General features: G+C 41.6%; 1 protein-coding gene across 1 annotated transcript; it reads left to right on the top strand.

Annotated features, from left to right (window-relative positions):
• Positions 1-1,275: 1,275 nt before the first annotated feature.
• LOC137428375 (uncharacterized) lies at positions 1,276-15,986 on the top strand. Its single transcript, XM_078778142.1, has 6 exons — positions 1,276-1,371; positions 1,476-1,642; positions 1,721-1,783; positions 3,054-3,107; positions 9,008-9,148; positions 13,810-15,986. Exons 2-6 carry the CDS (start codon positions 1,492-1,494, stop codon positions 14,931-14,933), a joined length of 1,533 nt encoding a protein of 510 aa, XP_078634268.1. The 5' UTR covers positions 1,276-1,371; positions 1,476-1,491; the 3' UTR covers positions 14,934-15,986.
• The last annotated feature ends 2,089 nt before the right edge of the window (positions 15,987-18,075 follow it).

Here is an 18,075-nt window from a genome sequence, read left to right as displayed (position 1 = left end):
TTTCCATGATGCACTGCGATGTGCATCCCATCCCACAACTGGCATGATGGTGTGGCGTGCATCCCATCCCACAACTGGCATGATGATGCGGCGTACATCCCATCCCACAATTGGCATGATGGTGCGGCGTGAATCCCATCCCACAACTGGCATGATGGTGCGGCGTGCACCCCATCCCACAACTGGCATGATGGTGCGGCGTGCATCCCATCCCACAACTGGCATGATGATGCGGCATGCATCCCATCCCACAACTGGCATGATGATGCGGCGTGCATTCCATCCCACAACTGGCATGATGGTGCGGCGTGCATCCCATCCCACAACTGGCATGATGGTGTGGCGTGCATCCCATCCTACAACTGGCATGATGGTGCGGCGTGCATCCCATCCCACAACAGGCATGATGATGCGGCGTGCATCGCATTCCACAACGGACACGATGGTGTGGCGCTATCATGCTCTCCACGGTACAGTTTTTTGAAATTACTCACCTCCCCATCAAAAATCCTGCCTGAGTAAGGAGTGGTGGTGGTGGTGGTTCGTATGCAGCCTGTGGCTGCTTGGCTGCATCATTTTTTGGGGGCGCAGCTGTGCCGCTGATGCAGTGCCCCCCATTACCAGTAAGCGGTACTCATTTTGCCGACCTCAGAAGGACGACAGGCTGAGTCAACCCACCTGGTGTTAATTCAACGGCTGACAGGAGTTTGAACTCCGGACCCTAAAATCTCAAAGCCAGCCACCTTAACCGTTAAGCCAACACCAGGCCTGAGTAAGGAGTAACATGCAATATTACATGCAGTATTATGCAAATAGTATTGTCCATCTTGGATTTATGTAAATTAACTCTTAATCCAATGAAATTTGAATGTATTCTAAATGCATCCTTGTGTGACTTGTGTCCAAAAACCCCTATTCTAGATTTTTAAATTATCCAAATATGTCATCTGAGAGCAAAGATATGGCAAAATATAGATATTTGGTGGCCATATTGCATGTATGCATATTGGCCATTTCCACAACAGACATTTGTTAGGATTTTTAGTATGGTATTCAGGGGACCTCAGAAATGCATTTTGGTTTAAAAAAAAAAAATTCTGTTGCGATTTGTTCCAAGTTGAGTGTAAAGGGCGACATTTCCTGGAGGACCAAAAGTGCAAGACGAAATGGTCCAACACCCGCAGATCAGGATTTCAGTTTCCATGGTTATTTAGATGGGACCCACGTGATTAGAGTGGAGAATCTGCCGTAAAGAAATCGTGCATAAGACGGCTTGGAGAAGGGACGCGGCACGTGGTTCGCTATTACCAGAACACGCATTCGTTGTGCTCGTGTATAGTAGTTTACCGTACTACTACACTGTACCTTACAGTACGGTATTTTACACTACTACACTGTACCTTACAGTACGGTATTTTACACTACTACACTGTACCTTACAGTACTGTACCGTACTTTACCCTCCTCCACCTTAGTCCCCTCCGTTGCGCCATGAACCGAGATGTCTCCGGTGAAGATCACAGATCGAACCCCCCGGGATCCACGAGCGGTTGCGATGGAGGAAACTCGGTCGTTCCGGGAGATTCTCCCTCAGATCGCGGGTCCAGGGTCGGTCCACCCGAGGATGAAGACCCGGGACCCGGTACGTGTCGTTCTCTCCGCACCGTCACCTTCTGCTGGTTCCTGAAAGTTTCGTTTAAATGGATTGTTTTTGTTTCAGGTGTAATTGTGAAGGTGAAGGTGAAGTCCGAGTTCGTCGATGATTCGGTCCCTCAACATGAAGGTTTGAACCACAAACACATTTTACTTGTAAATTTACGAAGATGTCAAATTGTAATGCAGATTGTTTCATCGAGACATCCCCTTGTTCTCTCAAGACTGTGGAGATTCATTCCGAACACCGAGCTCGTTTATAAACAAAATTAATTATACACATTGAAACATCACGATATTCATGGGCTTGTTCGGCATAAACGTGCGCAAAGCGAGGGTTGTGAGGAAATCGCTCGCTTCCCAACATGTAATCCCCCGATTATGTGATCCAACATTTAATCCTAATAATGGAGATCATGTGATCCAACATGTAATCCCGATCATGTGATTCAACATGTAATCCTGATTATGTGATCCAAAATGTAATTCCGATAATGTGATCCAACATATAATCCTGATATATGGAGATCATGTGATTCAACATGTATCCTAATCATGTGATTCAACATGTAATCCTGATAATGGAGATCATGTGATCCAACATGTAATCCTGATCATGTGATTCAACATGTAATCCTGATAATGGAGATCATGTGATGCAACATGTAATCCCGATCATGTGATTCAACATGTAATACTGATGGAGATCATGTGATTCAACATGTAATCCCGATCATGTGATTCAACATGTAATACTGATGGAGATCATGTGATTCAACATGTCATCCCGATCATGTGATCCAACATGTAATCCTGATAATGGAGATCATGTGATTCAACATGTAATCCCAATGGGATCCAACATGTAATCCTGATAATGGAAATCATGTGATCCAATATGTAATCCTGATAATGGAGATCATGTGATCCAACATGTAATCGTGATAATGGAGATCATGTGATCCAACACGTAATCCTGATCGTATGATTTAACATGTAATCCTGATCATGTACTCCAACATGTAATCCTAATAATGGAAATCATGTGATGCAACATGTAATCCCGATCAGGTGATCCATCATGTAATCCTGATAAGGGAGATTATGTGATCTAACATGTAATCCCAATCATGTGATCCAACATGTAATCCCCCGATCATGTGATCCAACATATAATCCTGATAATGGAGATCGTGATCCAACATATAATCCTGGTAATGGAGATCATGTGATCCAACATGTAATCCTGATAATGGAGATCATGTGATCCAACATGTAATCCTAATCATGTGATTCAACATTTAATCCTAATCATGTGATCCCGATAATGTGATTCAACATTTAATCCTAATAATGGAGATAATGTACGGATACCATGGTATGATCGTTTGTTTTTGCAGATTTTGATCGCAAGCTGAAGGTGGACCCTGAACTTGTGGATTGTCCCATCAAAGGTAAGCAAGTTTTGCTTTTCATAAGATGTTGTCCACTTGGCCCAAGTGTGTGTGTGTGTGATCACAGAACGACACCAAATGGAATTGGTAAAATACAATATGAACAGTAAAAATATCATTCATGAGCTATTTATATAACTAGTGAGATACCCGTGTTATGCACGGGTGGGAAGACAGAACCAAACAGGCAATGCAGATACGGTGAATGCTAAAGCATGAAACCAATAAATTCCACATTCCTGTAGCACCTTCAGTCGCACATCAGACATTACATGGACAGCAAGTTTGTGAAGGACTTCCATGAAAAACGTACCCGTTCGCAAACAAACGGGTATGTTCACGTATAGAAACATCGATCGTGGGTCCGTGGCGAATCTGAATATGGCGATCCGCGAAGTTCACTTTCAGAAACTAGAAACAATCACGGCATGTCGTCATTCACTTGAACTCAATATCTCTTTTTGCATTCCAAACAACATAACTCCAATTAATCACAAAATAATCACAAAATAAACTTTTAACAACATTGTTAATGTTTCCTTCATTGTAAAAACTACCAAGTCAACAGTTAAAAGGATTTTGAGCTGATAGGTGTTACGGCCTCGGCAATATCGATGGAGACAGCGATCTGTTGGCTTATACACCACCCAAATAGCTATGTGGCATTCTCTCATGTAGAGATTAAACCCACGTCGTTTGAACTTTGGCCGAGGTCATTATTTACTTTTAATGATGTTTATATACGAATCAAAAAGAAGATAATTGGTTTTGGGTTGTCCTTTCCGCATATCTCGTGGGTTTGTGAGTTGGAGAGACTGCCGTGATGGCGGGGAGGGGGTTGGCATTCTCTCAAGCAGGGATTCAACCCATGTCCTTATAAAATGTCTTTGTCCGAGGTCACCGAGTCCGATCGGTGCAGCCGTTTTTGCGGTACCTTCGAACGGACAGCCAGACGGACGGACAGACAGACGGATGGACATTTGGTGAATTATAGTAAGATGCGGTATATTGTTAGAAATAAATATTCAATGTTGCAAGGAATCGATGGTTTCTCGGAGATGCAAGCATGTAAAAAACCGTTATAAGTGACAGTTTGAATATTTGAATAACAGTTTGATCCAGAGGTAAGTGGTATCGTGGTGCTGGTTGGTGGACATGGTATATTTAAGGTAAGATGTGCATGATTTAATGTATTATCATATTATGGAGTATGTGATGGGAGTGATAAATATGTGATAATACACTAAATCCTCAAGCGAGTAAAGTTGGAAAAAGTGATGTGGCATTGATGGGTTGACTGACTGCCTGGACGCAACTGAGGTTGTGGATCTACTGATGTACCATCTATTGATGTGGATCCATGACCGAGGTTATGGATCTACTGATGTACCATCTACTGATGTGGATTTGTGACCGAGGTTGTGGATCTACTGATGTGGATCCATGTCCGAGGTTGTGGATCTACTGATGTACCATCTACTGATGTGGATCCGTGACCGAGGTTGTGGATCTACTGATGTGGATTTGTCACCGAGGTCGTGGATCTGCTGATATACCTCGATTGATGTGAATTCATGGCCTAGGTTGTGGATCTACTGTTGTAACATCTACTGATGTGGATTCATGGCCGAGGTTGTGGATCTACTGATGTACTGTCTATTGCTTTGGATCCGTGACCGAGGTTGTGGATCTACTGATATACTATCCACAGATGTGGATTCATGGCCGAGGTTGTTGATCGACTGATGTACCATCGATTGATGTGGATTCATGACTGAGGTTGTGGATCTGGATTCATGGCTGATGTGGATCTACAGATGTACCATCTATTAATGTGGATTCATGGCCGAGGTCGGGGATCTACTGATTTACCATCCACTGATGTGGATTCGTGACTGATGTACCATTTGTTGATGTGGATTCGTGACCGATGTTGCGGATCTACTGATGTACAATCTGCTGATGTGGATTTGTGACCAAGGTCATGGATCTACTGATGTACCATTTACTGATGTGGATTCGTGACCGAGGTCGTGGATCTGTTGATGTACCATCTGTTGATGTGGATTCGTGACCAATGTCGTGGATCTACTGATCTACCATCTATTGATGTGGATTCGTGACCGAGGTTGTAGATCCATCGTTTGGAGAGGTCCTGGGCTGAAATGATAGAAACTTCAAGGAAGAACGGTGCCCAGCTGATGGTCCGTGTTGTCCAGAAACCAGTCAATTGCTCACAGGTTAAGGTTCTTACTTTAGGTAAGGAAACTATGTTTTGAGGTTTACAATTTAAATATAGCTGAATATGGGATGTTGTGAAATTAACATCATTTACAGCAATCCTTTTAATTATATTAAAGTTCAGGAACAACCAATACTGTACGTGTGTGTGTGTGTGTGCGTGCGTGCGTGCGTGCGCGTGTGCGTGTGTGTTTGCAATTGCCAAGCTAGTCTTATTTGCTATGAACAATATAATTAATTGTACAGTAACGGCTAGATCTTACAAGTTAAAATAAACCAAATAATTAATTACATGTAAAACCTCAAATATAGTTTACTTATAGACTTGTAGAAAATGTGCGATGTTGATGAAATGATGAGTTGATGAAACAATGCAGAGATGTAATGTGAGAATGAATGCGTGCAGGAGCGGCACGAGAAACCCAGATACAACTACTGGTTGTCCACTACTCACTTGTCACTTTACTTATGGATATTGTAAAAATTCAAGCTTCAGTGTTCAGTTTGTTGAAAAGATGAACGGTAATGGACGAAGAAATGATGGGAAGATGAAACAATCACACAATTACGTCAGCGGAGAGAACTTTTCTGGGTTAAAGAATGAAGAACTGCTTACCCTTATGGATTAAATGAAAGAATTAATGATACATATACACAACATCATGGACAAAACATAATCCCCTCTGTTTTTAACACCTCGCCACGAGACTTTCAGAGATAGAGTACATAATTATAGATGTAAACATCCAGTTACAGACACAGCACAACAAATCGTAACTGATTGGTTCGATACAGTATTAACAAATCAAATATCTGTAGATTACTGAACAACAGCAGAATTAAGATTAATACTTTTTAAAAAAACAAACAACTGAAAGAGGTTGAGCAAATCGTGAACAGATTAATGGAAGAGGACGATCAAGAGGAACCCCCAATCCAACACATGGAAGCAATTCTGGAAATGATTGACCATAAAATGTACAAAGAGAAACCCAAAGAAGTTAATCGTAGAAAAGACAATGATATCATCAAAATTATGTTTGATAACAAAGGGGTGGAAATGATCAATACAGAGAAAATACTACAACAGAAGAAAGTGTGGAATAAACTTCCAGAAAAAATACAACAGAGAGAGACACCGAGGGTTGTGTGAAGTTTGGGAAATGCAATTAGGGGGAAAAAAATATTTTATGGTCTGAAGTCTTTTATGTGAAGTCTTTACATGTAGTCTATAAGTCTATAAGTCTATAAGTCTAAGTCTAATCTAAGTCTAATAGTCTAAGTCTATAAGAAAATCTGAAGTCTTTTATGGTCTTTTATGGTCTTTTATGGTTTATGAAGACCTTAATGGTCTAACTATAAGGAAACTGTACAATCTCTGGATGTAGAGGAATGGTTAAATAACACACACCATTGTAATTGTGAAATTCCGTAATTAAAGATCCACATCATAAACACATTATCACAGGTGATCTCAGAATAGTGAAAGTTAGAAAATTACGTGAATTACTTACAAAAGGACCAAATTATAGGGGAAATGAAAGGATTGACTGGATTAAAGCAATGGAACTTGCAATGATGGGCGAATGGATGAAAGAACAAATTGATAAACACAAAGTACCAAATACACAAATGGCTTTATGGTTGGAGGAGGTAGAGAAACTTGTAAAAATGAGAGAGAAACTAAAAAAATAAAAATAAAAATAAAAAAAGGTTTGAAAAGAAAGGTTTGACTCAATAATCCGAAGGTAATTTTGAACAATCCGGAGATGCGTGATTATTTAAAACTGCTTCAAACACAATATGTTATTGTTCCAATTGATAAAGCAAATAATACAAGAAGAAAGAGCAATCAGAAATTGCAGACTTCGCCAGGACGCGTTTGTGTATTTTATTTTTTTCCTTTGGGTCCTTGGGGTTTTTTTGTGTATTTTGGGTCTTCATGATATTTTGTGTCATCAGGGTCTTTTGGGTATTTGGGGTGTTTAGGGTCTTTAAGGGTATTCTGGATATTCAGGGTCTTTAAGGGTCTTCTGGGTTTTTGGGTTCTTAGGGGTGTTTAGGATCTTCCTGGTCTTGTTGGGTCTTCCGGTTGTGAAGGGACTTAATGGTCTTAGGGTTATAAAGAGTCTTTAGGGTGTTAGGGGTCTTAAATGGTCTTACGGTATAAAGGGTCTTCGGCATTACAACGGGTCTTGAGGGTTCTAAGGCTCGAAAGTCTAAAGGGTCTTGGGGGGTTTTAGGAGTCTTTAAAGTTTAGGGGTCTTAATGGTCTAATTGGGTTCTAAAGGGTCTTTGGATTCTGAAGGGTTTCATGTACTTAATTTCTGTGTGGACAAACAAACAAACTGACCCAAATGCAATACCCTCTCCTCTGGCGAGGGTAAATATTGCATTTGTATGCAAAATATTATACATTTAAATACTTTTGGAAGAATTGGGCTTATTAGAGACGGGAATTTCAAAGACCTACAAAATAAATAACAAAAATAAAATAGACTTGATACAACACCATATAAATCACTCAAAACTATTAGTCCTGGATAAACACCATAAATTACCATTCATTTACTGGATCCCAAAAATGCACAAAAACAAAATGCTCTCTGCGCATGTGTGATCACTGATCAGGACAAATTCAGAGACAAAGTACTGTAAAACGGCAAACCTGTCTTCCATTTCATGCTCCGGTTCATGTTAAAAATATAACATTCAATTTAAACAAGTTGTTCCACGATCATAAACTGATAAGACAGACAGACAGACAGGCATACAGACAGACAGACAGACAGGCAGGCATACATACAGACAGTCAGGCATACAGACAGGCAGGCATACAGACAGGCAGGCATACAGACAGGCAGGCATACAGACAGGCAGGCAGACAGACAGGCATACAGACAGACAGGCAAACAGACAGACAGGCATACAGACACAGGCATACAGACAGACAGGCATACAGACAGACAGGTATACAGAAAGGCATACAGAAAGGCATAGAGGCTGGCATACAGACAGACAGACATACAGGCATACAGGCAGGCATACAGACAGACAGACATACAGGCATACAGGCAGGCATACAGACAGACAGGCATACAGATGGACATGAAGCAATTGCTTAACCCCACTTTTCACTTTGTGTGGAGATCTCTCTCTCTCTCTCTCTCTCTCTCTCTCTCTCTCTCTCTCTCTCTCTCTCTCACACACACACACACACACACACACACACACACACACACACACACACACACACACACACACACACACACACACATCCTTGTATCAAATGCATCCTCTCCTGTGACAATGTCTGGGTTGGGGTAATTATTGCTGTCACCAACACCTGATGTACAGCATGTTTCTCAGGCCTCTCATCTATTACAAGCACATCTGTCACAAAGGCGTTACACGTGCTCTCCTGTGGAAATTGTTCACATTAACTTTGTCCCGAATATTATAATGTGATGAAAATACACCAGTCATAGACTTGGTGTAATCCTTGATCATGAAATATGAAGAAGAACATCATCCTTCCTGTTTTGAGAGGAAATGAAGGACTGTTTTTTTGTACCACGGAGGTTTTTTGAGCTCTTGTTTTATATTAGTTCATTGATCATTGTCTCTCCCATAATGAACTTATTTTACTTTGTGTGCAGGTGACGGTCATCCAGTGAAGACAGAAAATTTACAAAGTAACCTTCAGATTTCCCAAGATGCATCGAGCAATGAGGATGTAAAACAAGAACCACGTGATTCTTCTCCCACAGAGCCGAAGAAAGTTACTCAGCTGCTCGAAGGTAAACAGAGCCGTGCACACAACACACAGCACTGCTCTACTTGTTACCCTCGCCAGAAGAGAGGGTATTGCATTTGAATCCGTTTGTTTGTTTGTTTGTTTGTCCGCACAGAATAAATAATGATAATTATGACGTCATAGGTCACGTGGTTTGGCCGCCATCTTGGAAAAACCGAAAAACTTTGCACCTCTATATCTCCGAAAGCGCTGAATAAAAAAAATTGAGACATGGCTCATTGTAAAGAACTCTCCATGGGGAATAAAATATGTTAATGAGGATGTCATATGTACCTCAATTATGACGTCATAATTCGACAAGTACAAAACTTCATTCAATCGAGATGAAATTTCTTGAGCGCCATGTCGGCATTAACTGGTGGAGAAAAAATAATAATGATGACGTCATGGGTCACGTGGTTCGGCCGCCATCTTGGAAAAACCGAAAAACTTTGTACCTCTATATCTCCGAAAGTGCTGAACAGAAAAAATTGAGATGTGGCTCGTTGTAAAGAACTCTCCATGGGGAATAAAATTTGGTAATGATGATGTCATATGTACCTCCATTATGACGTCATAATTCGACAAGTACAAAACTTCATCTGATCAAGATTAAATTTCTTGAGCATAATCTAGGAATAAATTAGTTGAGAAAAAAATAATGATGTCATCGGTCACGTGGTTCAGCCGCCATATTTGATTTAACACAAAAGCCTTTAAAACCACTGAAAATACATGCTGGCGAGGGTTTGCAATCTCTGATTGCTCTTTTTCTTGTTTAATTTGTACGCTTTAAGATGAAGTTCTTCAATTTAAAATCGCACATTTCAACAGATCATCCATTTCTCTAATATGTGCCCTCTCAGGTTCGTTTAGGGAACAAGGATATTTGTTGTATTCTAATTACCAAACAGGATTTTTTCTGTTTTGAATGGCTCCTTACCTAGGATTGACCAGACTCATTTGTTGAACTTATTTTAATAACCCACGCTGTTAAAATCGTATTGAAATTTAAATATCAATTGAATATTGATTCTGGGGTGCCAGGCTATATTGAATCTTTGAGATATGTCAAGAGAGATAGCCCTTATCTCATGGCGGGCTTTGAAGGCCTTCGTCCATTTTTTGGGAAAACAGAAGCAGCATGTACAAGGTAGAGTGACCTGGTCTGAATCTGAATTGGTGAACTGAGATGAGGCCATTGGAGAAAAGGAAGAATTTCATATCTACTCTGAAGATGGATTATATGACCTTGCTGATGATTGGAAATAAGCTGGTCAGTCTGTACTTAATTAAGGGGATTGGTTTTCATACCTTTTTGGGTTATCTCATCTTAATTCTTGAAGAGATGACATAAAATGGGACGTGATGTCTGGATGTCTGTCCGTCCGTCTGGTCATCCGTTAACTTTTTGCTATTTTTGCTACTCCTCCCTTATCGCCTGGCTGATTGTTCTGAAACTTGACACATGAATAAAAGACAGTAGCTCGCACAATTGCTCAGGCTTCCTTTTTTCAATTTCGGGTCATGGGGATTCCTGGAGGGTGGGAGGGGAGGTTCGGGGTGATGGGAGTTACCCCCTGAAACTTAGGATCCCCACTCATCCCTTGTTTATCAAACAATTTTTCTGTTACCTGATATAGTCCTTCTACTCGCTGGCCCACATGATCGCTCAGGCTTCGATTTTTCAATTTTGGATCACGGGGGCTCCCAGTTTGGGTTACTCTCTGAAACTTCGGATCCCTACTCATCCATTATTTGCCAACCAATTGCTCTGAAACCTGACACAGCCCTTCTACGCGATGGTCCGTGGCCGTGTCATTTCCCAGATTTTGGATTCAGCAGAGGTCTGAACGACAACCTCAAGAGATGACGGTCAGCCCACTCTGGTCTATTTTATTACCTCCGCCACCAAAGGTGGATGGAGGTTATGTTTTCACCCCTGTCTGTCTGTTTGTCCGTTTGTCTGTCTGTCCGTTTGTGAACAAAATATCTCAGAGTTGTGGACGGATTCGGACGAAACTTGGTGGACCGGTTGGGTGTTTGACAAGGACGATTCGATTCGATTTTTGGTGAAGATCTAAATATGGATTCGGATATGATAATTTTTTTTTTTTTAAGTGATTCTTCACCATTGGGAGATAAGGCCAAAAACGATACATAGCAGGATATCTCAAAAAGTTATGGATGGATTTGGACGAAACTTGTTGGTCAGTTTGTGTGTGTGATGAGGAAGAATCGATTCAATTTTGGTGAAGATCCGGATCCGGATCCGGATCCAGCTAGTAGAATTTCTAAAGTGATTCTTCACCATTGAGTGATATGGACAACCAGGCGGAGGTATGCTCTCCACTGAGTGCCGTTGTCGTTATATTATGCGGTGATGTTGGCTGACTTGTAAGCAGATGGAAATGACCGAGAGCAAATGACAGGGTGAACAGAGCAGCAAGAAGATGTGCAAGAGTAACTGAGCTGTTTTTTAGGTAATGTGGGCTGATACCATCTGGTTCAGTTGCAGAATCAGTCCAGAGTTGCCAGAAAATCTCCACCTTCTCGGGTGAAAACCCCCCCACAAAGTCCAGGAGCAGTTGCGTATGATTGTATAGGGTGAGTACAGAGAGAAAGGGGTTTAGGGCACAGGAATTGGAAGCAAACACAGTATTGAGGCATTGGGCCTTCTCACGAGTGGAGTCTGATCTGGTGCCATTTGAGGTGAGGGAAGGGATGTATGTGGACATTTGGAAGACCAGTTCTGAAGAGAGAAGGCTGCTTGCAGTCACTGTTTATCTTATTGAGTGAAATGCCAGACTCACCAGCATTGAGGCAGCTCTCTGAGCATAGCCAGAGAGATGTTGACTTTCACAAGCATACGATGAGATGAACCAATTGGAGCAGAGGAAGGGCAGGTGACATTTGTGGGGAAGTTGTCATCACCAAGACCAGAAGGAAGGATTTGTCATTTGGAGAAATCCAGGTGGAAACTTTACAGATTGAGTCAGACCCATGGAGTCGCAGAAGTGCTTTTCTGAAGTGCCATGGCTGGTGAGAGAGAAGTATCAACACCCAGCCAAGTTGACCTTTAAATCAATGTATAGGGTGTCTTTGTACTATTTTCGGTTTTTGAATAATTAGCGCATTTGTGAGGGCACGTGACTCCTCTTTCGCAGAACTTACCGATCATGGTAACATCTTCAGAGTTGTTTTTCACATCTGATAACATATTTGACGATCAGGGATCACCATCTCACCAATTATGGACATTCATGCACTTCCTTGGATTTCCCTTCATATGCATGCAATGTTTTGGGCCACTAGGTTTCATAGTTTAGGAGTTATGGAGGAGACAGACACACCCATACCCTTATTAGCTCACCTGGAACGAAGTTCAGGGGAGCTTATGCGATGGCGCATTGTCCGTGCAGTATACTTCTCCGAAACCGCTGATGGGATTGCGACCAAATTTGGCACAAATTATATTTGTTGTGGTGTGACTAAAGTTTGTTCACGGCATGAAAAAAATTGGGGTATAAGGGGGTTTACCGGGGTCAAAGTGTATCTAGGTTTGACCCCTCAAAATAGGAATTTGCTTTTTCCTCTGAAACTACACACAATGTTTCGATGAAACTTGACCACAACCTTCATCACCCATGATGCACCGAAGTTTGTTCACGGCACTAAGAAAATCAAAGTCTACGGGGCCTATGGGGGGTCAAAGTGCGTCCAGGTTTGACCCCACCAATATAGGCGTTTGCTTTCTTTTCTGAAACTACACACACAATTTTGATGAAACTTGACCACAACCTTCACCACCCATGCTGTACCAAAGTATGTTCACGGCATTAAAAAAAAATCTGCCCCCTTTATGGGTCTATGGGGGGTTTCCCCCCAATATAGGTATTTGCTTTCTTCTCAGAAACTACCCACACAATTTGGATGAAACTTGACCACAACTGTCACCACCCGTGATCTACCAAAGTATGTTCACGGCATTAAAAAAAAATCTGCCCCTTTGGAGGTCTACAGGGGGGGTTGCCCCCCAAAATAGGTATTTGCTTTCTTCTCAGAAACTACACATGCAATTTCGATGAAACTTCACCACAACCTTAATCACCCATGATGTACCAATGTTTGTTCAAGGCATTAGAAAAATTGGGGTCTTCGGAGGTATATGGGTTGAGGGAGTGGGGCTTGCTCCCCAAAATACGTATTTTTTTGTTTGTTTGTTTAAAGTTTTATGATTATGTTAATATGATTCTACATGCTGCCCTGTCTTCTAGCAACCATTGAAATTTAATGTTGGCACAGGCATATTTGTCGACGTCCCGACGTCAAATTACGTCTATTTCTATTCACAAACATTGTTGGATAGTCAGTTTCCATAGCATTTGGTAAAATTAACCATTTACTCCAACCATCCGTAATCCAAGCGAGAAAATACTGCACAACATGGGATGTTTGTCGCCTTCTTGGTCTCCACTGGAGTGGGCCTTGTGGGTAATGATGAGCTCCGAGCACGCAACAATATGTAGATTCTCCAAAAGGGATGAGTACAGATGTAAAGCGAATGTGTGATGTAATGAAAGTGAAAACACCTGTCTATTGTGCTATATTTTTCATTGCAATTGTGACTTATTGACACTTTTTGTGAATTTCTTTTATTTGCAGAGGAACAAAAGAAAATATTTTCTTGCGCCAATTGTTCGCAATTGTTCAACACAGAAGTTTCTTTGAATCACCACGGGAGTTTTTGTCAAGACAATAACAAATGTAGCATCTTTTATGAGAACATTCAGAAAAAATGTTCAAAGACGCTCGATTACGTCAACAGAAATGAGAAACCAAGCAAGTCTTCTTTATTGAAGAATGCACTTCCCTCTTTTTCATTTTCAACAGAAGACCAAAAGGTACACACAGAGGAAGAGCCATATAAGTGTACTGTGTGCAGCAAGGTACTTACATCTTCATTATTTTTATTGAAACATCAAAAGGTCCACACAGGAAAGAAACGACACAAGTGTTCTGTTTGTACAAAGGACTTTGATAAGTTATCGCGTTTTAAAGATCATCAAAGAATACACAAAGGAGAGAGGCCGTACAAGTGTACTTTGTGTCACAAGGGTTTTAATTGGTCAACAAATTTATCACAGCATCAAAAAATACACACAGGAGAGAAGCCACACAAGTGTTCTTTGTGTGAAAAGACCTTTGCTAGATTGTCAAATTTCATCATTCATCAAAGAATACATACAGGAGAGAAGCCCTACAAGTGTTCTTTTTGTCACAAGGCTTTTACTTGTTCGTCGTCGTTATCACAACATGAAAAAGTCCACACAGGAGAGAAGCCCTACAAGTGTTTTTTGTGCGAAAAGGCCTTTGATAAGTTATCACATTTTAAATATCATCAAAGATTACACACGGGAGAAAAGCCATACAAGTGTTCTTTGTGTCACAAGGCCTTTACTTGGTCAACAAATTTATCACAACATCAAAAAATACACACAAGAGAACAGCCCTACAAGTGTTCTGTCTGCAGCAAGTCATTTACACGTTCATCCCATTTCACTCAACATCAAAAAATACACACGAGAGAGAAGCCCTACAAGTGTACTCTGTGCAGCATGTCATTTACATCTTCATCATCTTTATCAAGGCATCAAAGCTTTCATGCAGGAGACAAGACCTACAACTGTTCGTTGTGTCACAAGGGTTATACGTCGTCAGCATATTTATCACGACATCAAAGAATACACATAGAAGAGAAGGAAACACAAGCCAAATTCGATCCTTGAAAATGAACACACAGTGCTCACGCATGACAAGATGATCCCATCAAGTGTAGACATTGCAGGCAGAGCATTGCATCCGGACATAGTGCTCAAAAAAAAAAGGAAAAAGCGGAACTGTTGATTGAGGTTTCAGTTCCCAATGACTGGACTAAATGCTTCAGAAACCAAGAAAATGATCAAATACCAGGAGCTGAAAAATGATGTCAAGAGGTCTTGGAAATTGAAGAAAGCTGAATTTGTACCAGTGATACTCGGAGCAACAGCGATGATCAAGAAAACATTTGCTGAGTACTTAAAAAGCATTATGGGGAATATCACAACAAACGAGCTACAAGTGGAGGCTGTCAGAGGTTCAGTGAGGATTCTAAAAAGATCCCTTGGAACAAAGATGTGAGAATGATGTTTCACAATCTGGTTCATGAATAATGATCCTTCACCAAAAAAGGACGTGGAGATTTTGGTCCTCCCACATCCAAAAGAACCCGCGTATGGAGATAACAACCAACGAGAGAAGCCCGAGTGCAGCAAGGTCTTTGCCCATTCGACACATTTATCGGCACATCAAGAAATACATACAGGAGAGAATGGGGGATTTGGTTGGGATAACTCCCTGTGAGCGAGGGCAAGCTGTTAAGTAAACCAGTGAGGAGAAAGCGAGCAGGCAGATGCACAACCCTGGCATATACCTTATTGGCACAGCTGCTCTGAGTGCCATCGGTGACCCCTGTCAAGGAGTTTTGAACCTACGGCCTCTTGGGGGAAGCAATATGGCTGCAACAAAAATATGCCAAACAAAGACAATCAGTCACAGAAAATGACTGAAGGGATACAGACCCCTCATTGGCTGGGGCCTAAGTCTGTGTGGCCACACCTCACATGAGTACTGAAAAGGATAATGACTGCACTTTTACCAGTGACGGAGGGGATCCCTGCCTCATGACAGGACAGAGCTCTACACCAAATCTAAAAGCTAAAAACGTATCACCTGTTCTACAACCAACAACTACCAGGTTTTATACGAAGTGGAGAACATTAAATAAACAGAGCTGGCACTTAGAGGAGAACGAAATCATTCTTCACTGTAAAGCGTTTTATGTGCATGAAGCATCATGGGGGACTAACAGTAAAAGAGAAAATCCTTTACCGAAAAAGAAGGTGGATGTTTTGGGAGCCCCCACCTAATGAAACCTGCAAATGGAGATAACAACCAATGAGAGAATCCTTAGAAGTGTTCTTTGTATCACACGGCTTTTACTTTGTCATCATCTTTTTCACAATATCAAAAAATGATGAAGCCTTACAAGTCTCGTGTCTCATGGATAAAATGGTCCATGAAAGGAAACTCGAAGTTGTTTCAGCTTGGCATTATCATTCAAAGCATTGTTCTTATCAGTAATACCATCTCCATCTCGTTTCTGAAAAATGAGCCATAGGTATTGTGACTTTCCTTCAAGAACACCCAAATTGTACGTGTAGGTAGTTTGATTTAGTCTCGCATGCTGACACCGCCTTTTAAGGTACCCGTTAGGCAGTATATTACGTTGAAAGTTTATTTTCAAGTTGTCTTCTTCGATTCAACATCTCTTGTGTTTTAAGATTAGCAGTGTATTCACTAATATACAAACTAATTTCATTAATATCAAATTTATTCTGGGAAGCGAAAGCAGTGGTAACACCATAAAGCAGTCTCTTGTAATTACCACTCGAGGCACTCCATTGTAGTTGAAATCAAATTTTTAGTCCATACAGACCTTTATCATAATCACAAAATCCAACTACAGTAGAACGCCACTCAGTAGAGCGCATACTCCCGCCATGGGTCAAGTTGGAATCATACGTTTTGTTTAACATCCCCTCTCCCCAAAACAATAAATGAAAAAGAAAGTAGGCCCTAACTGTCAGAGAATTAATTTTGATATATCTCGGAATTAGAAGAGAAAAACATCATTTAAGGATAAGAATAAAAGCTTTAATGCACAAAAACAGACAACCTGGGCATGAACAATAGAAGTTAATATAACATAATGGCTCGTATTTAATAACACTTTTTTTTTTTTGTATACTGAATCGAGGCTCGTGAAAGACCTAACATTTATTTCACAAACAAAACAACCAGACAAACAAAATATACAAAAAGAGGGAGCGGAAGACAAGATGGGGAGAGAAGGGGAAGCACACAACGACAACATTTGAGAGCAGGGAGAAGTGTGGGAGGGAGAGGGCTTGGGGGGAGGAGGCGTGGGAAGGGGGGGGGGGGGAGAGGTATAAAACACAAGGGGACCGAAATTAGCGGGGGTAGAAAAGATCAAGGTTTTGGATGGGGGAGGATAAGAGATGGTGGTGAACAGCTGTTTTAAAGACCTGTAGGGTGGAGTGGGATTGAAGAGAGTGAGGGAGTTTGTTCCAGAGGCGGGAGAAAAGAGGAATGAAGGAGTGAAGGTGAGCAGAAAGTCATGATTTTGGCAGTTTAACCATAAGAGGGTTGCAGGCAGATCTTGTGCGACCTGTAGGAATATTTGGGGGACATAGCCCAGAGAGGGCTGGGGGGGCAAGGCCAGAGAGGAGTCGGTAGAAGACGGAAAGACCACCAACTTGCCTGCGGTGAGTGAGTGAAAGGCCCTTGGAGTTAGCTTCATCGCGGGAGATTCCAATGATTCTGAACGCTTTGGTTTCAACAGCGTGAAGACGAGCTAGGTGTGAGGCAGGAGCACCAGACCAGAGGGGAGAGCAGTATTCCATAGAGCTGCGGATGAAAGCCTTGTATGTGGTGAGGAGCTCAGGTGTGCCAAGGAAGGACTTCGCACGACGGAGGATGCCCAGTCGGCGACTGGCTTTGGAGGCCAGATTTGAAATGTGGTTTTCCCAGGAAAGATCATGGCAAATAGTGAGACCCAAAAGCTTGAGTGACAGAACTTCTTGGAGAGGATTATTCAGAAAGTGGATGGGACGGTTGTCCAGTCGGTCTTTTCGGAGAGACATCGTAAGAGTGTGAGATTTATCAGGATTGAAAGACATGTTCCATTTGTTTGCCCAGTCTGTGATTTTGTCCAGGTCTGCAGAGAGTGAGGAGGCTACAGACTGCCGATCTGAGGGATGAGGAATGGAGCGACAGAGAGTAGAGTCGTCAGCAAAGAGATAGAGAGGA

Source organism: Myxine glutinosa, chromosome 5 (assembly GCF_964187855.1).
Source record: "Myxine glutinosa chromosome 5, kmMyxGlut1.1, whole genome shotgun sequence".
Lineage (NCBI taxonomy): Eukaryota > Metazoa > Chordata > Myxini > Myxiniformes > Myxinidae > Myxine > Myxine glutinosa.
Note: the sequence above shows the minus strand (reverse complement) of the source record. Positions and strands in the feature narration are given on the sequence as shown.